The 25,967-nt window shown below is 52.9% G+C and overlaps 1 protein-coding gene across 13 annotated transcripts in view; it reads right to left on the bottom strand.

Annotated features, from left to right (window-relative positions):
* Positions 1–25,967, bottom strand: part of SMARCA4 (SWI/SNF related BAF chromatin remodeling complex subunit ATPase 4) — a 90,190-nt gene that overhangs the window by 8,942 nt on the left and 55,281 nt on the right. For 4 of the 13 annotated variants that reach the window (XM_086409374.1, XM_086409376.1, XM_086409373.1 and 1 more), the window contains exons 23-29: positions 25,421–25,467; positions 23,656–23,822; positions 20,692–20,855; positions 18,390–18,617; positions 17,644–17,721; positions 16,785–17,003; positions 12,211–12,464 (exon numbers count right to left, since the gene is read on the bottom strand). In XM_086409374.1, the coding sequence (XP_086265500.1) occupies positions 12,211–12,464; positions 16,785–17,003; positions 17,644–17,721; positions 18,390–18,617; positions 20,692–20,855; positions 23,656–23,822; positions 25,421–25,467 (1,157 nt within the window). Of the gene's footprint in view, positions 1–12,210; positions 12,475–16,784; positions 17,004–17,643; positions 17,722–17,987; positions 18,087–18,389; positions 18,618–20,691; positions 20,856–23,655; positions 23,823–25,420; positions 25,468–25,967 lie in introns of all 13 variants that reach the window. The other 9 variants (XM_086409368.1, XM_086409366.1, XM_086409367.1 and 6 more) reach the window with 3 other exon arrangements.

The following is a 25,967-nucleotide window of genomic DNA, read 5'->3' as shown; positions in this document are numbered from 1 at the left end:
AGGGGACTAAGGTCCCACAGGCCCCAACTAAGATCCGGTACAGTCAAATAAGTAACTAAATATCTTTAAAACCTACAACACATGAAGGAGAAATAAAGAATCAGAGGACTTCCCTGGTGGTCCAGTGAGCCTGCCAATGCAGGGCACACGGGTTTGATCCCTAGTCTGGGAAGATCTCATGTGCCAAGGAGCTACAAAGCCCGTGCACCACAACTACTGAGCCCGAGCTCTAAAGCCTGTGCTCTGCAGCTAGTAAGTAGCTCTACTCACCGCAACTAGAGAAAAGCCTGCACACAGCAACGAAGACCTCAAGCAGTAAAAACAAACAAAACCCTTAAAAAAAAAGTTTCTCAGTATCTAAGAGATCATCCATTGGTTATGCCATTCAAACAGATGGAGAAACCAGAGAGGTTATGAGAGCTGGCCCGGACACTGGGAACTGGGGGCAGGCAGGACTCGAGCACAGGTCTCCTCGGCCAAGTCAGGGGTCTCTCCCATCCTTTCCCTCACGCTGTTCTAAATCGAGGGTCGGCAAACTTCATCTGTGAACAGCTAGTGTAAATGTTACAGCCTTTGTGTGCCATATCACCTCGGTCACAATGACTCAACTCTGCCGTTGTCACACCGAAGTGGCCACACAGAACATGTAGGCAAAGGGAGTTTGGCTGTGTTCCTCATTTATGTTCTGCAGTTGCTCAGTCACGTTCAGCTCTTTGCAACCCCATGGACTGCAGCACGCCAGGCTCCTCTGTCCTCCACTGTCTCCCAGAGTTTGCTCAAATTCATGTCCATTGAGTTGATGATGCCATCCAACCATCTCATCCTCTGTTGCCCCCTTCTCCTCTTACCCTCAGTCTTTCCCAGCATCAGGGTCTTTTCCAGTAAGTCAGCTCTTTGCATCAGGTGGCCAAAGTATTGGAGTTTCAACTTCAACATCAGTCCTTCCAATGAACACTCAGGACTGATCTCCTTGCAGTCCAAGGAACTCTCAACAGTCTTCTCCAACACCACGGTTCAAAATCATCAATTCTTCAGCACTCAGCCTTCTTTATAGGTCCAACTCTAACATCTATACATGACTACTGGAAAAACCATAGCTTGACTATACGGACCTTTGCTGGCAAAGTGATGTCTCTGCTTTTTAATATGCAGTCTAAGGTTTTAATACACTATCCAGGTATGTCATTTATAAAAAAACAAACTTTGATTTTCATATAATTTCATACTATGAAATAGTTGTCATCTTCTTTTCATGGCCTCACCACACACCCTGCAGGATCTTAGTTCCCTGATCAGGGATCAAACTCAGACCTCCTAAAGTGGAAGCTCCGAGTCCTGACCAGTAGACTGCCAGGGACGTCCCCAGATAGTATTCTTTTGATTCTCTGAAACTCATTTAAGAAAAAATTCTTAATTCAGACTATACACATACAAGTGGTGAGCCAGATCTTATTTCTGCTGATTTGGTTTGTTGAGCCCTGGTTATGAATCCTAAAAATAACAGGAAGAATGTCTGTACCAAGGATGATAACATACAGCTTGGTGCCTCCCATTGCTCATCCTCTGACAGGGGTAGACACTGCAAATGGATCACAGCAGCACTCTTGTCTTGCGCACTGAGAGCCTCAGGGAAGCAGAAGCAGTCAACTGAAGATGGTGCTCCTGATAGATCCTACTACTTGCCCCACCCTGTCCCTCAGCACCGCTCTCCTTCCTAGAGTGCAGATCTTCCTAGTTCAGTTCAGTTCAGTCGCTCAGTCGTGTCCGACTCTTTGCGGCCCCATGAATCGCAGCATGCCAGGCCTCCCTGTCCATCACCAACTCCCGGAGTTCACTCAGACTCACGTCCATCGAGTCAGTGATGCCATCCAGCCATCTCATCCTCTGGAGTCCCCTTCTCCTCCTGCCCCCAATCCCTCCCAGCATCAGAGTCTTTTCCAATGAGTCAACTCTTCACATGAGGTGGCCAAAGTACTGGCGTTTCAGCTTCAGCATCATTCCTTCCAAAGAAATCCCAGGGCTGATCTCCTTCAGAATGGACTGGTTGGATCTCCTTGCAGTCCAAGGGACTCTCAAGAGTCTTCTCCAATACCACAGTTCAAAAGCATCAATTCTTCAGTGCTCAGCCTTCTTCACAGTCCAATTCTCATATCCATACATGACCACTGGAAAACCCATAGCCTTGATTAGACGGACCTTTGTTGGCAAAGTAATGTCTCTGCTATCTAGGTTGGTCATAACTTTCCTTCCAAGGAGTAAGCGTCACCTCTAGATAACATCTTCTCGCCCTGGGCCATTTTCTCTTTTGACTCAGTCAGTAAAATGTATCAGCAAGGGTCCTAGATAGGAGCAGCTGTGCTTAGCCACTCAGTTGTGTCTGACTTTCTCTGACCACATGGATGGTGGCCCACCAGGCTCCTTGGTCCATGGGGATTCTCCAGGCAAGAATACTGGAGTGGGTTGCCATGCCCTCCTCCAGGGGATCTTCCTGACCCAGGGATTGGACCCAGGTCTCCTGCACTGCAGGCAGATTTTTTTTTATCATCTGAGCCACCAGAGAAGCCCCAGACAGGTGCAGCTCAGGATATTACGAACTGATCTAGCAGCAGAACATTCATCTGATACAGCATCTCAAGATACATGCATGCACATCATACACGAAACCTGAAAATAAAATAATGAAACATATTAAAAAGCTATTAGTCCAGGAACTACTCTGATGGTCCAGTGGTTAAGAATTCACCTTCCATGACAGGCAGACATGGATTTGATCCTTGGTTGGGGAACTAAGATCCCACATGTTGTGGGGCAACTAAGCTCACACGCCTTGACGAGAGCCCACAAGCTCAACGTGCTTTGCCACTAGAGAAGCCCCTGAGCCACAGTGAAGAACCTGCAAGCTGTAACGAGGATCCCGTGTACCGCAATTAAGACCTGATGCAGCCGAATAAATAAGTGTTTAAAAACCCCACCAAAACTATGTATCCTTATTTTTTACAAAAAATGTTAGAACAAAATTACTTACTAGGTTCAATTTTTGACCCATTACAAAGTCAAGGACATTTCGAGAATCAGAAAAGTGAAATACCTACAGCAGTTCCACTTACAGATATTTACTAAGAGCCTCCACCTGCCGGGCATCCACTGCTATGAGATCAATCTCAAGTGTCATATTTATGGCTGTGTGGTGTAGGAAAAATCCAGCCTCATGTACGAGTAAAAGGAGATAATACTCACCAAGGAACCTGCCAATAGGAAAGGTCTCTAGGCCACCTGCCCTGCACTCTCAACACACTCTCCCAACAGAGGAGGGGGAGGGGGGACCTTATTACAGGATCCTCCTCCTGAGGAGGGAGGGCTGGACTGGCTGCAAGTGACGATGCTGATTAATTAGCACCTAATGAACCAACATTTCTAGTGAACTGACTGCTTTATGGGGGCCAATGACACGCCTGAGGGCTTATGTTTCTTTCTTCCTTTTTAAAATATTTTTTGAAATCAACGGTCACATTACATTTGGCATTATGTCTCTTTTTAAAAATAATTTTATTTTTGGCTGTGCTGGTCTTCACTGCTGTGTGGGGTTTTCTCTTGCTGTAATGACCTACTCTTCCCTGGAGTGCGTGGCTTCTCATCGCGATGGTTCTCTTGTTGCAGAGCACGGGCTCAGTAGTAGTGGCGCAAGGGCTTAGCTGCTCCGTTGCAAGTGAGATCTTCCCAGAGCAGGGTTAGAAGTGTCCCCTGCATTGGCAGGCGGATTCTTTACCACTGGGACACCAGGGAAGCCCTAAAGATTTTTTTTTCAATGTGGACCATTTTTAAAGTCTTTCTTGAATTTGTTATAATATTGCTCCTGTTTTTATGTTTTGGTTTTTTGGCCTAGAGGCATGTGGGATCTTAGCTCCCCAACCTGGGATCGAACCAACACCCCCTGTATTGGAAGAGGAAGTTTTTTAACCACTGGACTGTCGGCGAAGTCCCTGAGGTTCATGTTTCTTAATACAGTTCAACAATGAAATCCAAATCTCATTTTAAAGAAAACCTAACCCCAACTCCGTTATGCTGGACTTGAAACCACTTAGCTTGAATGAAACCTTTCTGCTGGAGAAAAGACAGCAGACCCAGGGCCACACGACAAGTGGCAGAAGGCAGATCACAACGCAGGCCACCTCTCAGGTGTGCCATCTACTCCAGGTGTCTCAGCTGTGGCACGTGGGATCGAACCTGGGCTCCCTGCATTGGGAGCACGGAGTCTTAGCATGGCAGAGTTGGATACGACTGAGCACATGAGCCACGAAGACCATTAGAATGGGATCCCTATTTTTTTTGTTGTGGTCTTCGGCGTGCTCTGTCTCAGTTCAGTTCAGTTCAGTCGCTCAGTCATGTAAACTCTTTGCGACCCCATGAACTGCAGCACGCCAGGCCTCCCTGTCCATCACCATCTCCTGGAGTTCACTCAGACTCACGTCCGTTGAGTCGGTGATGCCATCCAGCCATCTCATCCTCTGTCGTCCCCTTCTCCTCTTGCCCCCAATCCCTCCCAGCATCAGAGTCTTTTCCAATGAGTCAACTCTTCGCATGAGGTGGCCAAAGTACTGGAGTTTCAGCTTTAGCATCATTCCTTCCAAAGATCACCCAGGGCTGATGTCCTTTAGAATGGACTGGTTGGATCTCCTTGCAGTCCAAGGGACTTCTCAAGAGTCTTCTCCAACACCACAGTTCAAAAGCATCAATTCTTCGGCACTCAGCCTTCTTCACAGTCCAACTCTCACATCCATACATGACCACTAGAAAAACCATAGCCTTGACTAGACGGACCTTTGTTGGCAAAGTAATGTCTCTGTTTTTGAATATGCTATCTAGGTTGGTCATAACTTTCCTTCCAAGGAGTAAGCATCTGTCTAGACCACAGCAATCACCAGCAGAGTGAAGCCTGGGGGTGGAACTGGCCTGACACACTGGGCAGCTGGAGCTTCTTCTAGCAGAGTCTGTGGCAGGCTCAGAATCTCATTCTGGCTCAAGAAGGCCACCCAAGTTAACCTTCTTGTGGTCTGGAGCCCCACTTGGCTAACAGCCAGGCCCATGCCCACGCTGACTGGCCTGGGGTTGGATGATAGCAATCAGCACTCTTTCTCACAACATCTCACCCGGGCGCCTCCCATGCCAGGCTGGAGACTGGGTGCCAGGCAGATGACGCTGACCCCAGACCTGGCCCTGCAGGTGGAGGCCTGCCTCCTGCCCCTGGAGGACCCAAGCTTGGGCTCCTGACAGAGGGCCAGTGTGGCCTGCCACAGGCTGAGGCAGGAGAAGCCTGAGGCCTCCCTGCCCGCTCAGGAAAGGGCTCCAAGACCGCCTACTGTCGTCCGCTCTCTTCTCCCCAGAGGCCCATGTTGAGGGGACTGGAGCCAACTGGGGCATCCTCTCCTACAGAAGGTTTCGGCTCAACAACCTGCCCGGGCCTTGTGACTCTGCCCTGGTTTTTCTTATGAATCAAGGCACAACCTTTCCCCCGGAGAGGTATCTGCTTTTTTATTCTAATCAAGGCATTTGCCCTCCGCCTCCAAGGGCAGAGGGCAAATGCCAAGAGGGTCTGGGCAGTGGGCCCCAGACCCGGGTGAAGCTGCCATGGTGCATGCCATGGGGCCCTTCATCACCCAAGGGGAACTCTGGTGCCTTTAAAAAAAAAATAATTGTATTTATTTTTGGCTATGCTGGGTCTTTGTGGGTGGGCACGCTTTTCCCTAGTTGTGACAAGCAGGGGCTATTCTCCAGTTGCGGGGCTTGGGCTTCTCATTGCGGTGGCTGCTCTTTTTGTGGAGTATGGGCCCTAGGGTTTGCAGGCTTCAGCAGCTGCAGCACATGGGCTCTGGAACACAGGGTCAGCAGTCACGGTGAGCGCGTTTAGTTGCTCAAGAGGGATGTGGGAACTCCCCGAACCAGGGATCAAATCCATGACTCCTGCATTAGCAGGCAGATTCTTAACCACTGAGGCACCAGGGGAGCCCTGGATCTTGTAATGGACCCTAGATCTACAGACCCCTACAGTTTTTCCAGGGTCCTTGGTAAGAAGACAGGAGAAGGGGACCTGGGCCCTCTGGGTCCCCACCCAGTGGAGCTCAGCTCTGGGAGGCTTAGCCTGGGCACCTGTACACATCACCAGCTTTCTGAACCCTCTGGGAATAACTTCTGAGAATCTCCTAAAAACAAAGATGTTCTCTTGCACAACCTCGGCTCCGTGAGCAAATTCAGGACACCTGGTGCCGACATGCCTCCACCATCCATGCAGATTTTACAGCAGCCACAGCTCTGCCCTGGAGCTGCTAACAGTCTAGCTCTACACCCCAGCCAGTTGGGCACAGAGGGGGTTCTGTGGGGTCCTAAGGAGGCTGAACCCTGAAGAAGGAAGGGCCTTCTAGAAGATGCACTTCTCTGAAGCCGTCCCAAAGGCGCCATGGCCCTGGGACACATGACCGCTGACTGGCATCTGGAGACAGCGCCCAAATGTTCTGGCCACCAGCAGCTGCCTCCCTGCGAAGGGTCGGGGGAGAAGACAGCAGCTGGCACCACACACAGTCCCTGGCCAGACCCCGGAGCCTAACTTATTTGCGTGCTTAAAGTGGAAATCTCTATTTCCAACTTAATTAATTCTGGTTTCACTCATGGCTATTTAACAGATGGCTCCTCTGTGTAGTTTTCAGGTTTCCAAGCACCAAGAAGAAGGTGCCCTGAGAGGCCCTGCACGCAGGCTTGGCCTCCAGGGCTGCCCAGGCCAGGACTGGTCAACTGCAGATTCTTCAAGCATTTTCCCATAGTGAACCCATAGCGGGTGGTGCATTTTCTTTCTTTTAAATTTACCATCTTAATCATTTAAAAAATATATTTACTTATTCATTTATTTGGCTGCTCCAGGTTTTAGCTGCAGCACTCAGGATCTTCAGCTGTGGCATGTGAACTCTTACTTACGGCATGTGGGATCTAGTTCCCTGACCATGTATCGAACCCAGGCCCCCTGCACTGGGAGCACAGTCTTAGCCACTGACCACCAGTGAAGTCCTGGGATGTGCATCCTCATCCTGACATAGCAGGGGGTTGTAGCTGCCAATGCCAGAAGCCGCACATGCCAATGTCAGAAGCCGTACAACTCCAGGGCGTGCTACTCGCAGGGCACATGGATGGGCGGCAGGGAACTGGGGAAGGGTGGGTGTGGCAGCCCTAAGTCTGAACACACATGAAGGGAGCAAAAGGTTCCAAATCAGGACATTACCTGCATGCAGACAAGGATATAGATGCGAAGGTGCAAGCAACCATGACTGCATGGGTATTTGGACATAACTGTGGGGCGATCTTGAAATCAACACTTGAAAGCGAACTTTGGAGTGGTGCTGATCAGTGGCAGCTCAGGGCGGGCCCAGCCACTTCTCTCTGGAGAGACCGCATCGAGCCTCCATGACCACCAGGGGCTGGAACGGCAGCTCCATGAGCCCGGCTCAGCAAGGCAGGCTCCCTCCATGGAAGCCAGTTACTGATAATGTCTGGTGACCATTCTGTGGTAGCCAGAAGAATCAAGCTGTAACAGTCTCTCCTTCAGATCCACGTTTAACTCAAGTACAGTGCTTAGCTAATCACAGGGTTCTGGAAGTGAAATGGGATCTTTAAGCCCAAAGTTTTACTTTTCCTTCTGGGAAGGAGTGGTCGGAAGTCTGAGACAAAAAAGTGCGTTAGGTTGCCTCCGATTTCTATGTCTATTCTCCTTGGTGTGGCACACTGGTCAGTCCCTCAGAACCTTCCAGGTAGGTGACAGGTGCATCACAGAGATTATAACCTGGCCCAAAGAAAGGTCTGGCCTTTGTCCTCAGCTGCTGGGAGGCCATCTCTCGGCCCTTGAATGTCCTGCCTGGGCAGGACGGGGGACGGGGGTGACTTTCTTTAATTGGGGGCCTTGGGCACAGAGTCTATGAATGTGATTCTAGGCAGAGGTGTGGGGTCACACGGCATCAGCTCAACCATAGGGGGTGGAGACCAGGCAGCCACGTGGGTGCTCAGTCATGTCTATGTGACCGAGTTCCCAGACAGCAAGGCATGCGGGCTGGTAATGCTCCGTGTGCATCCTCCTGTAATGTTGCCAGCAACGTTGGTGCTGCCTGCAACGCCACAGAAGGATGCTGCTCCCTATGCCTCTCCCTTCGGCTGGTTCTAACCTGTGTCCTTTCGCTGTAAAAAACCATCACCCTGAGCACACCAGCTTTCAGAATGTTCTGAGAGTCCTTCCAGGGGATCATCGAGTCTGAGGATGAACCTGGAGACCCTGGACTCTGCAGCTGTGGTCAGAAGAGACAGGGCAGGGCCTAATCCTACAGCTGCACGAACCGCACTGAGGTTTTCCCCGGGACTTCAAACTGTCTGCTGAGAACATCAGAAATGTCAGCTTGTTCCCACACGTCATCTCTGAAGCAACTGTGTGCCTCGTCTGATCTCTTCCTGTGCGGCCACCAGCAACCCAGCAAGTGGAAGGCCCAGCTCCAGTCAAGAACCAAACTCATCTCAAAGCTGGAGTGCGGGCGGACTTCCTGGAATGGTCTTATTCGCGGTCCTTCTTGTAACTGCTCTGCAGTTCCCCCAGCTTAACGGAGAGTTCCCAGTCTAGTGTTGGAGAAGGAAATGGCAACCCACTGCAGTGTTCTTGCCTGAAAAATCCCACAAACAGAGGAGCCTGGTGGGCTACAGTCCGTGGGGTCGCACAGAGTCGGACACGAGGTGGACTGACTGAAGCGATTTAGCAGGCATGCCCAATCTAGCGTGGCCGCCTATTCCAGGAGGACATGAGGTTAGATGTCAGCCACCTTTCCAACCCTCAATGGAGGCACCACTGTGTGGGTCCAACAGGCCTGGGAGCTCAGCTCTGTGATTGCAGCTGGGTTTCTCGGCAGGCTGGATAGCAGAATCCCTAACAGGATCTCTGTGTTCTAAAGACTAGTCTTGACGAGGGTTCCCTGCACCATGCCAGACCAATTTACCACCCATTTCACACAGGCCAGGAGAATGGCGGTTCCCAGCAGCTGGGGGAGCCACTTTCTCTTGTGTCCCGATGGCGAAACACGATGCTCAGATGGATTTTTCTCTAAGTCACAGGATGACAGCAGGTGGGCTGACAGCTGACATATCTTGTCTTTGGTTTGAACATATCCAGGGTCTTGTCAGTAAGATGCTGGTTCCAAGTGTCTATTTACTGATTTGCTTGGCTGCACCAGGTCTTCGTTGCGCCAGGCGGGGTCTTTAGTTGTGCAATGTGAACTCTTAGCTGCCGCATGTGGGACCTAGTTCTCTGAGCAGGCGTGGAACCCGGGCCCCCTGCACTGGTCCTCTTAGCCAGTGGACCACCAGGGAAGCCCTGTGGTTTTTTTTGTAACCGAGATGTAGCCTGCTATGGGGAAGTATATACATCTGAGGTGTACCCCTAGTAAAGGTTTTCAAGTGCAGACCCAGATTCCAAAGTCCCAGAGGGCCTAGTGCCTCTTCTCTGTCAAGTCCCCCCACCGGAAGTAAGCACTGATCCACACCCATCACCAGTGATCAGCCTCTGAACTTCCTGTAACTGGAAGCGCAGAACGTGTACTTGTCAGTGTTTGGCTTCTCTCCCTCAACAAAGCATCTGTAAGATTCTTCCAGGGAGCCGACGCTGGCTGTTTCTGTGCTTGGCTGAATTCTGCTCTCCATTGGGCCACCGTGGACATGTTCTCCCGGGGGTGGACGCTGGGCTGTTTCCTTTAGGGCAGCTGTGATCAGAGCTGCCATGGACGCACCTGTGCGTGTCTTCTGGTGGGCGTGTGCGCTCAGCACTAGGACTGGAGTGGCCACGTCAGAAGTGCAGTCAGTGTGTCCAGCTCTGGGAGACAATGCCCAGAGCCCGGTGCGCCCATGGGCAGCGTGTGAGGTCCTGGAGCTCCACGTTCTGGGGCACATGAGGGGGCACATCACTCCCATCCACTCGTACGTTTCCTTGTGGTCATGACGTTTGTGCAGTGATCAGAACACCTTTTCATATGCTGACTGGTCATCAAGCCATCCTCTTCTGGAAGGTGTCTGTTCACGCCTTTTGCCCGTTTTGTTTATTTTCAAACCTCTGGCTGTGCTGGGTCTTCAGTGCTATGCACGGGCTTCCTCCACTCTCCAGCTGGGGTGCTTAGGCTTCTCACTGTGGTGGCCTCTCGTTGCAGAGCGCAGGCTCGACAGTGTAGGACTGGCAGCTGGGCCACGCCAGCTTAGCCACTCCGTGGCAGGTGACATCTTACCGGACCAGGGATCCAACCCACGTCCCGTGCACTGGCAGGCAGATTCTTGATCACTCGACCACCAGGAAGTCCCTGCCCATTTTATTTTTATTTAAGGTCACTCCATATGGCACATAGAATCTTACAGTTTCCCCACCTGGGATCATACCTGTGCTCCCTGCATTGGGAGCGAGCACAAGGTCTTAACCACAGACCATCATGGAAGTCCCTTTACGCCTGTTTAAAATCTGATTTTCCTTTCCCAGTCTGTAACAACTTTCCCCATCTGTTAAGAGGGTGTCTTCTGATGCACAGACGTTTTTAACTTTAGTGAAGTCTCACTTAAGAGTCTTCTACTGCTAGTGGCGTTTCTGACTTCCTGAAGAAGTCTAGCCTCCTTCCAGGCCATGAAGATTTTCTCCCAAGTTGTTCTTTTCACATTAAAAAAAAAACCTTTACTGAAATACAGCTCATTTACATCACATTTGTCTATCATCCATTTAAAATTAATACATGTGTGCAGGGAAGGGAGAGGTCAAGGTTCATCTTCTGTGTCTGGATATGCTAGCAATCTGCATGACGTTCAGAAAAACCCATCCTTCCCCACTGACCTCCAAGGGTCTTTGTTTTCTCGATTCTAACAAGGTTCTTTTGGAAGAATATTATTAGGAAGAAAACACCAGGGTCTGTCATTTTCACTGGATTTTGGTACACTGCATATTTTGAATAATTGCTGCTCTACATTTCTTTTTCTTTGTGGAATCTGCCTCAGAGGTGAAGTGTCCAAATGAGTTTGATATTTTGTTCTCAACAATGACACAGATTATACATTTTTAGGCCCAGCAGTTGAACTTGAATCTGCCTCTTCTCCACTTCATCCATTGTTTCTCTTCTTACGACAGAAAATTCTTAGCACAAATTGCATCCTTTATTTGGGTTCTATAACAGTCACTACTCGCTCCAAAATTCACACTAACAGTGTCTCCAAGGGATGCCCCCTGGGCTCACACCTTCACACTATTCCCTCCCACAGATTAATTCCCCCCACATTGCTTGTGACTAACTGCTAAGCATTGCTATAAATTCAAGCCTATAAATCCTGCCATGGGGACAGCCTTATCGACCCGGATGCAGCAGGAAGCGGAACAGACACTGGGGGGCTGAAGGACGACCCTGGCTGCCCTGCGCACCTGCACACAACCTGCCCTGGTGGGCAGAACACGCACGCATCTCCTGGGAGGGCTGTGAGAGAGCCATGGTTTTCTTTTTCTGCCTTTTCTATCCTTTTTTTTTTTTTTTCCCTAGCCCACACTACATAGCATGTGGGATCTTAGTTCCCTGACCAGGGATTGAACCCGTGTCCCCTGCAAGGTAGCACAGAGCCTTAACTGCTTGACCACCAGGAAAAGCCCCTCTCTTAAGGAGAGCTCCTGATCCACTCAGGACCCTCACTGAAGCAGAAAGCACACAGTCTTCTACTTGGTATCTCTCTGAGGGCAGGGACCCAGGTCTATGTCTTCTCAACAAGCGGCTGACCTGCGATGGCCCAGGGAGACTACAGCAGGTGGGAAGAGGGCACGAGCGTAGGGGCAGGTGTCTACAGGAGACCCACTGGCTCTCTGCTCCAGCCACAGGAGCCTCCTCACCACGGTCCACTGAACACGTGATCGGCCTCCATCACAGCAGACACCCTTGTCCTCCACTCACCCCACAGTGGGGCCCCTCCTGGAGCACTGGCCCCAGACCTGCCCTCCTTGGGGCTCCTCTCAAAGGTCACCTTCCTGCCCTCTCATCACGACTGACACTGTCTCCCGTCTTCCAGGACGTGAACATCATGTCCCATGAGGTCAGAGACTCTTGAGACGGAGAACCAATCAGAGCTTGTGGAGTGACTGCCCTGGAGGCAGCGGGCTCACAGGGCCCCCCCGGAGCCCCCACTTACCTGTCCTTGTACTTGATCACGGCATCCACGATCTTCTTCATCTTCTTGGTGAGGTTGGGCGGGTTAGGGGAGAGCTTCTCAGCAGGTGGCCGGCCGCGCTTCTTCTGCTTCTTGCTCTCGTCGTCCTTATCGCGGCTGCGGGTGCTGGTGGTCGGGGTGGAGGGGCCGGCGTCGCTGTCTCGCTTGCGCTTCCGTGACGATTTCTTCTGCCGGACCTCCTCTTCGATCTCCTCCAGCGTGCCCTCCTCGATGGCCTTCAGGGTCAATAGTGGTAAAAATAGGACAGCCAGCACCGAGGTCGACAAGCAGAGGCCGCGCGCAGACCTGTGGGCCCAGCGGGGGAAAACTCTGCCTCCCCAACCCTGTCCTTCACGGACATACGGCATCTGTGATAAGTTGAAGAGTCACAGTCTCATGGTGCAGAGCCGCAAAGAGTGGGTGCCTGTCAGCCCTCCACCGGGAGGTGACCTGGTCAACACTGTGCCCCTGACCTGCCATGTTGTTAAACAATTGTGCTAAGACCCACATCCCACAGAATCAAGTGCTTCAAACACTGTCAGGTGTGCAGTTCAATGGTATCAGGAACGTTCCCACAGGTGGACCACACTCCACCTGTCTGCACAACCAAGGCGGCAGTGGGATAGAGCCCAGACCACACCTCGACCCGTCGTTCTGCTCACTAAGTTGTCCTAGACACACTTCCTCTCGTTTTTCTGCAGCACAATTTTTAATGTCTATTAAGTGTTTTCTCGCACAGCAGGCCTTAATTGAACCTCTGTTCTTGGGCAATTTAGGTTCTTTCCAACTTAGGGTAGGGTGGGGTGAGGGGGTGGGCTGTTTTTAAGTAATGCCATGACCAGACATCTGTCTGTCTTTCAGATAGATTCCTGGAAGTGAAACTGCCGAGTTGAAGGACGTGAATATGAATGCTCATTTTAAAATAGTTCCCAAAGATGAATTCTCAAAGTAGTAACTAATCTGAACACCCAGTGAGAGGAAGCCAGGTGTCCAGGGGAGCCTGGAGTCAGAAATGGGAGGGGGGCCTGGAGCCAAAAGGAGGGGAGGCACTGGCTCCTCATCTCAGTGACTTGCTGCAACTGTGGGCAGGTAGGGGCCAGGCACTGGGGCCAGGCACTGACCACTGCCCCCTGTGGAGGGGAGACAGTCACACCCCCCACAAACGTGGTGACAAGTGTGCTGACTGCCATGGGGAGGGTGAGTGGTGCTCTGAGGGTGCGGCAGCTGATGTGTCCTGGTCGGGGGTGGGAAGTGCTCCCCGGGGTGGGGCACGTCAGCAGACCTGGGGGCTGGGGGGCGGTGGGAGGAGGTACCCAGGCTAAAGGAATAGCACAGGGGCACAGAGCAGGCAGGAGGGCCTGAGAGTAGGCTGGCCCAGGGGCAGGCATGCAGAAGGCTGAAGCGTGTGCCCTCTACTCTGTATCTACCTGGAACCTCAGAGTGCCATCTTACGGGATAACAGGATCTTTGCACACATAATAACTCAAGGACTGAGATGAGACCATCCTCTGTTAGGGTGGACCAGACTCTAGGAGACAGAAAAGGGCATACAGAGAGACCCTGGGGACATCCATGTGAAGATGGAGGCAGAGACGGGAGAGACGTGGCCACAAGCCAAGGAATGCTGGGGCCACCACAAGCTGGAAGAGGCAAGGAAGGAGCCTGGAGACAGAACACAGCCCTGCTGATGCCTAGATTTCAGACTTTCAGCCTGTGGAACTGTGAGAAGTTGAATTCCTGTTGTGTTAAAGTCACTGCATCTGAGATCACTGTTACAGGAGGCTCTGGCATCCAATACTGGAGCCTCCGGTCCTACACCCAAGACATGTGGGTCAGCACAGTGGGGAAAGAGGCAGGCACGTTCTGAAGGGCCTGTGTGCATACAGGGCGCAGTGGCTGCCACAGAAGCGGTGCCAATTTCACACCCACAGCTAAGACCGAGGGGTGCTGTTTTGGGTAAATCTCTTTTTTATTAACACAAATTTTACCGACTATGAACTACTGAAAAAAAAGGATGTTATCCAAGGGGAAAGAATAGTCTTTCCAACAACCGTGCTGGGATGACCAGAGGCCACGTGCAAAAGCATGGATCTGGACCTTGACCCCATGCCATAGGCAAAAGTTAATTCGGAAAGGATCATGGACCTAAATGTAAGAACTGACACTCTAAAAGGCTTGAAAGAAAACACAGGGGTAAATCTCTGTGACCTTCAATTTGGCAAGGGACTGACTCTTAAACATGATACCAAGACTAAAAGAGAAAAACAAATTTGACTTCATCAGAATTTATATTTTTGTGCTACAGAGGACACCGTCAAGATAGTGAAAAACAAAAACAAAAACCATCCCACAGAACAAGAAAGAATATTTGCAAATTATATGTCTGATAATAGGCTTTTAAAGAAGATCTACACATGGCCAACGAGCACATGAAAAGGGGCCTGACACCACAAGCCCCCTGGAAATGCAGTTCAAAACCACAGATACCGCTGCACACCCACTAGAATGGCTGGAATCAAAGAGGCAAACAGGACCTCCCTGGCAGTCCAGCAGTTAAGACTCTGAGCTTCAAATGCAGGGGTGCCGGTTTGATCCCCAGGCAGGGAACTAAGATCCTACATGCCGCCTGGCACAGCCAAAGCCAAAAAACAAGTCATCCGTGAGGATGTGGAGAACCCGAAACCCTCTGTGCTGCTGGCAGGAGTGTAAAATGGTTCACCCGCTTCGGAAAAGGGTTTTGTCCCTTCAAAGGTTAAACAGAGAATGACCCTATGATCCACTCCTTGGCATCCACCCGAGAAATCAAAACATGCGTCCATGATATTTGTATACACAAATACTCAGTGTATTATTCATAACAGCCGAAAAACAGAAACAACCCCAATGATGTCTACCCACTGATGACTAGATACACAAATGTTGTACTGTATACCCACATAATGGGCTATCCTTCAGCCATAAAAAGAACGAACTCTTGATGTGCGCGAGAATCTATATGTACCTGGAAAACATTTTCCTAAGTGAAAGAAGCCTGACATCAAAGGATCATGTATTCCATGATCTTACACATGGACCATGTCCTGAATAGTCAAAATTTTTGTTGACAAAAAGCCATTCAGAGGATTTAATGGGCTGGGAAGACAGCTGGAGAGGAAAGGGTTTCTCTGAGAGGAGAAAGGTCTTCACTTCCCTTGTGATGACAGTGTCACAACTCTGTGAACACACCAAAACCACTCAATTGTGCATCTTAAGTGGGCGAATTCCGTGGTATGTAAGTTATTCCTCAAAAAATGCAGAGAAAGAAATGTGCATAAATTATTATTATACACAAGTGGGCAGTTTTTTTTTTAAAAGGTGTGCATGTGTGCTCAGTCACGTCCAGTGCTTTCCAACCCCATGGACTGCAGCCCTCCAGGCTCCTCTGTCCATGGGATTTTCCAGGCAAGAATACAGGAGTGGGTTACCATCTCCTCCTCCAGGGGATCTTTCCGACCTAGGAATCTAACCTGTGTTGCCTGCATTGCAGAGGGATTCTTTACCACTGAGCCACCTGGGAAGCCCTTTTCAAGGGCACCCACTGCCTTAGCAATGCAGGGCTGGCAGAGGTCCCACAGGAGCTGTAAGGTCTATGGCTGGGCTAATGTCAGAGGTTCTGTTCTGCCTCTCAGAGCCCTGAGCTGAGGGCTGGGGACAGGACACCCTAGCTGCCTCATCTGAGTTTTGCTGGTTTCTTGCTTGGCATGCTTCAACAGCTCCCTCTGGTGCATAGCTCAGTGGGTGAGCTTGCAAATCTCGGGTGTTCTGAGGTCTCAGGAGAGGATCAGGGCCACCCGGCCTCACAGCCCAGAAGTGCCGCGACCACAGTTAATCAAGAGGAACCTCGGGGTGTGTGATCAGAGGCCTGGGGTGCAGCTGCTCATTCCAGGGTGTGACAATCAGCAGGGCGTAGCCAAAAGCCGCCACCTGCCTTCTGCAAGTACTGTTTCAGGGACAACAATTTGAGGGTTGGACTCTCAATCGTCACCTTTACACTCAGAGCTCTGGGGTAGGGGTGGGGTCTGATGTGTCATGGTAACCCAGATGCTGACCTCAGTGCTGGGCCCTGGGAGCCGAGGGCTGGGGGCTGGGGGGTTCCGGGGGGCCGGGCAGGGTGCTGGCTCCCTCCTCCCTGCAGCTCCCAGGGATGATGCACCCTGATCAGGGCACCTGACCCCATTAGCACTCCCAATGATCTTACAGGGAGTTGTGACATCCCTAGTCTAGCTCTGGGTCCTCTGGCCAGCCCCCTGCCGAGGTCACCAAGTTTTCTTTAACCTGACACACGAATGGCCAGCTCCACCCAGCAGTGCATTCTGAGCGGCTCGGAAGCCTCAAAGGTGTGCCTGCCACCGTTTCAACAGGAGGAACTGAGTGAACCTGAGCCGTGTGTGAAGGGTTGCTGCCGTTCGTGTTGAGAATGGCTAAAGGGCGCTGCCCAGGGTTTGGATGAAGGCCCCTAACCCGGCAGCCAAACCTGTGCTGCCTGAGCCCCTCTCACGGCCCTCTCCAGCATGTACCTTGAGCCACTGCTTCTCAGTCAGCGAGTCACTGTAGTCCACCTCCTTGCGGTGACGGGAGCCACGGCCGAACATCTTCTCCTCCTCCTCCTCACAGGTCAGCCGCTCCACCTCGGCATCGTCCTTGATTATCCACGAGGGGAGCTCGTCCTCCTCCATGAGCCGCGGCTTCCGCTTGGGATTGCGGGCCTCCTCACGCCGGCGGTCCAGGTCCATGCGCTATGGGGTGTGGGGCCAAGGAAGCGTTAGCGCAGGGACGGCCGGCAGGCACACGCGGGGCGCCCTGCCTGGGGACCCAGTTACATGGTAGCTGGGTTTTGTGGTGGCCAAACTGGCTGAGCTCTCAGGTCAGACCCTGGCTGGGACTCTGCTGTGGGGCAGAGAGAACTGGGAAGGACGTGGAGGTGACAGAAGCAGGGCTGAAATGGGATGGTGGTTCCATGGACAGCCTCAGTGGGAGGCACAGGCCCGCTGAGGCCAAGGACGCCCTGGATTCCACACCCATGAAGGGCGAGGGAGATCCGAGACCGAGGCCCGATTCAGCTCTTCGGCCCGGGACAGTATGATGCCCTCTGAAAGGGAGAGAGCCTCAAGGACAACAGGCACCAGCAGGACTGGGTGTGCCCGGGTATCCTGCCATCCCTATGACACGCTTAGGAGACCTTAGGAGACCACGGGACAAAGAGGGGTCAGTTAGGTGCTGTCTGCAGCCCACTCGAAGGGCTGCCCCCGGCTTCAGTAGTCTGGGGACGCCGATGTCAGAGACCACTCGGTCTGCTGGGTGTCGGCAGGGAGGGGCATGTGAGCCCCACGGCCCACGGTCCGTGCAGGTGGGATAGCCAGTGCCCGCGGCGCTCACCATGAACAGGTCGAACTCCTCCTCGTGCCGGGCTATCATCTGGTTCACCGTCTCGTCGTCAGGCACCTCGTCTTCTTCCTACAAGACGTCACACGTTTAGTCCGGCTGCGGGGAGGCCGGGGTGGGCGGCGGCGGCGGCCGGGCTCGGAGGCGAGCGGCGGCGGTCCGTGGGAGCGGAGCTGGCGGTCCCTGGTCCGGCTGCGGTGGATGGGGACCCACGCGGCAGCGATGAGGCACACACGCACACGCACACGCACGCTCCGTGGGGTCAGGGCCCTCTGCTGGCCGTCTCAGCCGAGAAGCCGAGGATTGAATGGGCGTGGAGACTGAACTACCCCGCTCACCTTTAGAGGTGGCTCCTCCGAGTCGGGGTTGACGCCCGCTGGCGGAGGGGCAGTGTGGGCGAAGCTGGCACTGCCGCTGCCCGTGCTGCAGTGTCTGCTCTGTGGATAGATAGAGGACTTCAGTCTCCAGGGCTATCAATCCGGCGTCTTTCACCAGCAGTTGTTTTTTTTTTTTTTTTTTAATAATAATAATAATAAAAAAAAAACCACTTCAAAGAAAAAGCAAGTATACTCATCGTCTTTCCTTTCAGCCCACACTCCCTTTACTCCAAAGGGATGCAAAAAAAAAACAAAAAAAGAAAAAGAAAAAGTGCAAAAAAAGGTAAAAAAAACAAAAACGAAAGCCGCTCATGCGTCCACCACTCACGCCAGGGAGGGGGTCGGGGCCAGTGCTGCGCTCACCTCGTCCTGCTCCTCGTGCTCCAGGATGGCCTGCAGGAAGGCGCGCCGCTCGTGGCTGGAGGACTTCTGGTCAAACATGCCGGCCTGGATCACCTTCTGGTCCACGTTGAGCTTGTACTTGGCCGCGGCCAGGATCTTCTCCTCCACGCTGTTGACCGTGCACAGGCGGAGCACCCGCACCTCATTCTGCTGCCCGATGCGGTGGGCGCGGTCCTGTGCCTGCAGGTCCTGGGGGCGGGAGTGGGGGAGATGCCGTCAGCCCCAGACGGTTAAAGGGGAGTTGGGACACTGGATGCTGCTGGGAGACACACAAGCACTTGCCTGGCCAGCAGCTGCACAGCCAGGAAACTCAGGAACGAGACCTGGAGCCTGCGCCAAGGGGACTTCACCCTGAGATCCTGCAAAAGCGTCTCTTTCTACCTTAAGTGGAACTTGGCAGATACTCGGGAAGAAAGCGTGGTTTTAAAAGGCCGCCTGAGGGGTTATATTCCTGAGCAGATCCCGTCACAGTTGCATGGGGGCCCATCACTGTGCGACTAGGCCCCCTAGGTGGGGCCGCATTACGAAACAGCACTGTTTACAGAATGACGCCGAAGCTGCACACCACTCCAGGTCGATGCCGGGTTTGACTGGGGGCCCTGCTGCTTCCTTGCCAGGCAACCCCAGGCCCAGGTCCCACCAGTCTAGCCTTGGGAGCCACTGCTAACACCTGCCCCTCTCGTGGATACTGTGTGCATGAGGAGCCAACGGGCAACGGATACCCAGTGCCTAGTGTGGAGCAAACGCCGGTCGAGTGGGAGGTGTGGTGCCAACACGATCTGTGTCACCCCATGAGCCCAGTGCAGAGCCAGGAGGGCGCCTACGGAATCCTGGGTCCGGGGCCGCGTGGAGCTGACCTAGAGATCTGCACCCCACAGGGCAGCAGAGGCCACACCTGGTGGGACAGGCATGTCTTGGCCCCACGGCTCGGCCTCCTGGTCGGCCTGCGTGATTCCCGGCAGGGAGGACTGGCGCTTCATGATACACCTACCCCTGCCGTGTGTCTCATGACCTCCAATGCCTCCCAGTGGGGAGGAGGGGCTCCACAGAGGCCTCTCCCCCAGCTGCCTGCTGATGGGGGAAGCACAGCCCCACCACCTCCTAGCAAACAGGCCAGTCATGGGAGTCCAGGTGGGAACCATTCCAACCCAGGCTGATGGCAGTGACCACCCCAGACGTTCGCTGGCATACAGGCTATGGTTCCCATGCTGATAACCAGGGTCACTGGGCGTGGGGAAGGGCTCACTCATACCATCAACAGGATCGAGAGCTGGGCAGCCTGGTGGAGGCCACTTTGGCAGAACCAACAAGAACATGATGGGCACAGGCCTGTGGGCCGAGATACCCCACCTCTCGCTCAGCCTGGGCCTGGCCAGTGCTCTGAGAGAGGGACAAGAGGGCTCCATGAGAGGACAGCGGTCAGGCCGAGAAACAGTAAACCTGGACAACTGCCCACTGGGGTTTGAGTTAAAAGGCCTGGGGCCGCCATATACCAGAAAGGCTGGCTGCTGAGGATGCGCTAGGCAGAGGCTTGGTGCACTTGCACGGAAATGTGAACACACCAGCCGGTGGCAGGAAGAGACACGTGCTGGCACATGCCAGGTTCATGCCAAAGCCAGAGCATCTGTGTGTACAGAGGGAGAGGCTGGCATGTGCTCAGAGTAGAGTGGGAGTGGCAGGGAAGGGAAAAAATGCACACTTCCGTTTGTTACTTTCAGTTACTGGTATTTGCGTTTTGAAAGAACTACGGGCATGGAGCCCCATGCAGGCGCGCGGACAAGACATCAGGGCGGCAGTGCGTAGAGCACACAAAGGAGCCCCGGTGTGAGGGCTAGGCCAGGACATGGCCAGGAAGGACCCCGTGACCAACGGGGACCCTTACTACCAGACCATGGGACGGGGCCATTTTCCATTTTCTTGCACATCTATGGGATGCCAGGACTGTTTTTTTTTTCTCCTTCTTTTGGATGGTGCCACGCAGCTTGTGAGAGCTCAGTCCCCAGACCAGGGACTGAACCCAGGCCGTCAGGAATGGAAGTGTGGAGTCCTAACCACTGGACAGCTGGGGAATTTTCAGAAAAATTTTTTAAAATAACAGTAGAACATGTATTTTTTCATAATCAGAGCAAAGAATTAGTTTGCTTTTGAGAAACTGCCCTCTGCACCTCTCTCCAGGCGCTGCCAGGGCTCTAGGAAAATGTCAGGAGGCCGCCGGACACTCACACTAGGGGCATGGTCACTGCCGGGGGGTGCGCGCTGTTACCTGGTGGGGGTTCCAGTCACTGTCAAAAATGATCACAGTGTCAGCCGACTGGAGGTTCAGACCCAGGCCCCCGGCCCGGGTGCTGAGCAGGAAGATGAAGTACTCGGAGCCGGGCTCGTTGAAGGTTTTCAGCAGCATCCCCCGGTCCTCCGCTTTCGTGGTTCCTGCCGGGTGGGTAGACCAGTGTTAGCAGGGTGACCGAGGGAGGAGACACAGAGGGACACCTGCATCTGGGAGCAGCGACCACGCCCGCCGCCTTCCAACCAATGGCTGTGGACTGTAACTGACGAGCAACTCAGATCCAGGTGACACCACTGACCGCCAGTCTGCCCACCCCAGTAGAAGAAAATGAGCCCCACCATGTGAACTGGGGCTGCCACAGGCACTAGACAGGCAGGCACTGCAGCGCAGGGCTGGTACCCCGCAGACACCCAGGCAACAGGCTGACCCCTGAGCACTGCTGTAACCACCTCTCCGGGGTGGTGGGAGACGCTGCAGCTGCGCTGTTTCAGTGCGCCTCTCCGAACCCGTGAGGGGCCTCTGGGTGGACACACGGTGCTGCTATGGTAATGACAGACTGGTCAGAGGCTGGAGCCTGCCTCCATGCCCCTGTGGTGGGTTTTCTCCATTCACAAAGGGAACCGTCTGTACAGGCAAGCACATGCGACTGTACAACGGGGATACGTCTCTCTGTGGGCAGGATGGCTCCCCACTTCCTGAAGCCACAGTGACTCGAATGTGAGGGCCCCGGGCGTGATCCTCAGAGGGGCATCTAAGCTCCTCAGGCTCCCATCAACTCAAAGCAGAGGTGCCTCTGGTGAAACCAGGTGTCATTTTTGGTGCTCCTTTAGCCACTCGCCTACACATCAGGACGAACAGCACAGAGGCCCAAGGTCCATGGCGCCTGGGCTGTCCTGGCTCCTAGGAGGGGCTAAGGCCTCAGGCACGGCTGGGCAGGGCCGGGTCAAGGGGCTGCTCCAGTACCCCTGGGTGCACCCTCAATTCTCAGCACTCTGACAGCAGAAGGCTCCGCTCCCCATGTCACTGAGCTCCCCAACCCTTTGCCATTCCTTCTAGGGGGCTGGGGGCAGAGAGGCCTGTGGGATCTTAGTTCCCCGACCAGGGATTGAGCCCATGCCTCCACAGTAGAAACACAGAGTCCTAACCACTGGACCACCAGGAATTTCTTTCCCAGAGTTTCCACCCATGTGGCAGTGACCACATGAAATGCTAGAGATGCAACCGTGGTCCAGCAAACGGAAGTCCTCACTTACACAGAGGACTCTTGTCATGGAGAGAAAAAGGGGTTGGGGGGCAAGTGGACAGATACTTGGGTGGGTGGGAACATGCTCTCAGCCTGTCCACTAGGGGGCGGTGTCGCCATCGTAAAGCTCAGACCCAACAGAGGCCAGCGCACTGAGGCCACACAGGCCTTGGCAGGGATGCAGCTTTCAGCCTCAGGACGCGTGAGCACCTGACCAAAGCTATGTTTGTAAAGGTTACTACCCTGGATGGAATTCTAAGAACAGCTGAAAGAAGGCAAGACGGAGATGCAGCAAAGGTTCTGGGCAGGAGTGGGGAGGGCCGATTTCAAAGGACAGGTCCACCCAGCAATCACAAGTTAACGGTCTGAAAATCCACAGTACCATGAGAGGCACTGAGAAACACACAACAGAGGCACAGAGGTTTGGGTGTCCAGCCATGGATGGATGCAGCTGGTACCGAGCTTAGACAACGTCTTGCACAAATGTGGTCTACCCCGCGCCTCTTAACTGTATTTACTCCAGTGAGTCTCAAGTCTCTCTTTTGTTAAATGCTATTTTTTGATGTGAATTGGTTTTTTAAAAGTCCTTACTGAATTCGTTACAGTATTGCTTCTGTTTTGTGTTTAGTTTTGGGGGTCCCAAGGCACACGGGAATCTTAGCTTCCGACCAGGGACTGAACCTGCACCCGCTGCGTTGTAAGGTGAAGTCGTGGCCACTGGACCACCAGGGAAGTCCCCCAAGTCCAGTTCTTCTTGAGAGCCCCACTCACTCCATCTTAGGGAGAGCGGGGGTCTCCCCCTAGGGCCGTCCTGGGCAGCGGACACGTGTCAGATCAGGAGTCCCGCACACCGTCACCACTGGGCTCAGCCCCATCTCCCCAGGACTCCCTTATGCTGGCAACAAGGCAGGAGCCAGGCTTCTGATGGTCACAGGCCAGCGTGGTTCCCACTGGACATGCCCCATCACCCCTGCCACATCTGGATCCCTCCATCCTGCCCTTTCCTGCTTCTCCCCGTGCTTGTGGTTCCGGCATGGATAGGTCTGATTTCAGCCCCAGAGCCACCAGGGCAGTGGAGATGGGGGCATGTCGCTCACAGCAGTCAAATGAAAGCTCACTCCAGACCCCTGGGGGAAAAGACAAGCTGCTTCTCTGTTGGGGACACTGTGTCTGCTCAGTGTTGGGGACACCCCAATTTCTGTGGGTGGAAGAAAAGCCTGGAAGGGATGCCTGACAATGAAGCCAACATGGAGGACAAAGGAGCAGAGAGCCCCAGAAAAGCTCCTCTAACACCATCTTGGTACCTGGATCCAGCTGTGCCTGAAGCAAGCTTACCCCTTACCCTTAAAGTTCAGTTATGTGAGTCTATTAAGGCTTTCTTCCCTATGCCCACAGGATATGAGTTTCTGTCACTTCCCACTAAAATTAAGTCTATGGGATACACATTAGCCACTGGACCCAGCGTTAATGTGCAAGGACTTTAAGCCTTGTGTTCGGGAGACCAGCACAATACTCCCAGGACCCCTCCCAGTCCCACAGGCCTGCGTCACTGAGCATGCCACTGTGTCCACTCCCAACACTACACCTGGAGTCTCTGGGCCTTGCCCTGCCTCACAGGGGAGGGCAAACCCTCCAGAAGCTTCGGCAGCAGTGGATAACAAGGCCCTTTCAAACACATCTCTCTCCCCGGCCACACTCACCATCGAGCCTGAGGTATTTAAAGCCGCGATATGCAAAATAGTCTTCCATGATGGTCATGAGGGAGGTCATCTGACAGAACAGCAGCACTTTGTGGTTGGTGGCCCGGAGTTTGGGAAGAATTCTATCGAGCAGCTCGAATTTCCCTGAGGCTCGGTACAGGTCCAGCCTGGGGAGGGTGGGGGCGGGGAAGGACACACAGGACGTGAACCACAGGGCCCTGAAGCCAGGCAGAGAACGTGTTCCCACCCACTACCTGACCAGTCCTGGGTGGGCTGGCCACCAGGGCCAGGAGCACACGAATGTCTCCCTTGGCAGACTACCCAGCCCCCAAAGTTTCAGCAGAGCCATTCCAATCCAACTAAAATAAACTCAGGCCACCCTAAGTCAAGTGAAAGTGTTAATCGCTCAGTTATGTCCAACTCTTTCTGATCCCATGGACTATAACCCACCAGGCTCCTCGGTTCTTGGGATTCTCCAGGCAAGAATACTTGCCATTTCTTTCTCCAGGGGATCTTCCTGACCAGAGATCGACCCCCAGTCTCCTGCATTGCAGGCAGATTCTTTACCATCTGATCCACCAGGGAAGTCCCCCAGGTCAAGGGTGACTGTGGAATTATGAAGCAACTACGATCTTTCTAAGAGTGAGAAGAAGGGCTGAGGGCCACATGGCTTTGGTCATTCATTCTCAGTTTACAGGTATGGAAACTGAGGCTGGGGGCACTGTGACATGGCTGCTGACCTGCCAGGGCCAGGACTCAAGGCCAGGTCTGTGGGACCCCATTATGTAACTTGATACAAAAAAAAGACACAGCAAAAGGACCTTTGCTCTTTCATTCAGGGTTCCCGCTCTAAGAAATAGTTTACTATCCCAGAAAACTGATGGTGGCTTTAGCGCTGAGAATGTTTTAAGAGTGAAACCTTGAGGCTATATCCGAGCCCAATGCTAAGGCTGAACCACGCTGGGGCTGCACTTTATAAACAATACTGGGGAAAACACCCCCACAGCAAGCTGGGTGGCACACTGTATAAAAAGTGCCTCTCTCCTGGTGGGCAGAGTTTAGGCTCAAGAGGGTAGAGGGAAGCTGTCACGGGTCACAGAACCCAGAAGTGCAAGAGTGGGACCTGGAAGCCATGTCTGGTCAACTCTCAAATTGCAGATTTCTTTTTTTTTTTTTAAATTTGGCTGCACCGATCTCAGAGAAGGTAATGGTAACCCACTCCAGTACTCTTGCCTGGAAAATCCCATGGACGGAGGAGCCTGGTAGGATGTAGTCCATGGGGTCGCGAGGAGTTGGACACGACTGAGCGACTTCACTTTCATGCATTGGAGAAGGAAATGGCAACCCACTCCAGTGTTCTTGCCTGGAGAATCCCAGGCACAGCAGAGCCTGGTGGGCTGCCATCTATGGGGTCGCACAGAGTCAGACACAATTGACACGACTTAGCAGCAGCAGCAGTAGCAGCAGCGAGTCTTAGCTGCAGCATGCAGATCTTTAATTGTAGCAGGTGCAATGTAGCTTCCTGAACAGCGATCGAACACAGGCCCTCCGTATTTGGAGCACAGTTTTAACCACTAAACCACCATGTAAGTCCCTCAAAGTGCAGAATTTTATTCTCTTCTTTGGGCTCATCTATGTTTTTAAGTTTTTTACCAGGAATATACTGCCTTTGAAAGCAGACAACTATGACAACGGAAACAAAGTCAACCACAGAGAGAAAACAGTGGACCATCCATCCACTCCGTTAAGTGAGGGAGATTCTCACCCTTGGACAATGCCGCCGGTAAACCCCAAGTGCTCGGAAAAGGACTCCTGTAACGGAATGAGACGTGGGTCAGTGGGGGCAGGAACAGGTGTCCTGGCCCCATGCCTCCGAGCCCACCCACAGCAGCTCCAAGACCACACAGAAGTGCTGACAACAGCTTTTCTACCCCACCGACATGCCTTCCCATAGGGTCTTAACCACCAAAGGTGTGCATAAGGCACCTGACATTATCTCTGGAGCACCGAGAAGGAACTGTCAGGGGTGCAATGACCCTGAAACTCTATGTCAGAATGTGTAGACATATGTGTGCTTTTCACTTAAATTTATTTGATTTTTTTGGTCTCAACATGTGGCATGTGTGATCTTAGTTCCCAGACCAGGAATTGAACCTGCACCCCCTGCAGTGAAAACACAGAGCCTTAACCACTGGACCATCAGGGAAGTCGTTATGTGTGCTTTTCAGAAGCAAGAATCCAGATTCTCAAGTGTACTGGGGCCCAGAAAGGTCATGGCTGGAGCTGTCATGAAGAGGGACATGCTCTCCACA

Source organism: Bos grunniens, chromosome 7 (genome assembly GCF_055505025.1).
Source record: "Bos grunniens cultivar Pamir isolate PY7600 chromosome 7, Bosgru_T2T1.0, whole genome shotgun sequence".
In the NCBI taxonomy this organism is placed as follows: domain Eukaryota; kingdom Metazoa; phylum Chordata; class Mammalia; order Artiodactyla; family Bovidae; genus Bos; species Bos grunniens.
This window is presented reverse-complemented; position numbering and strand designations above follow the sequence as displayed.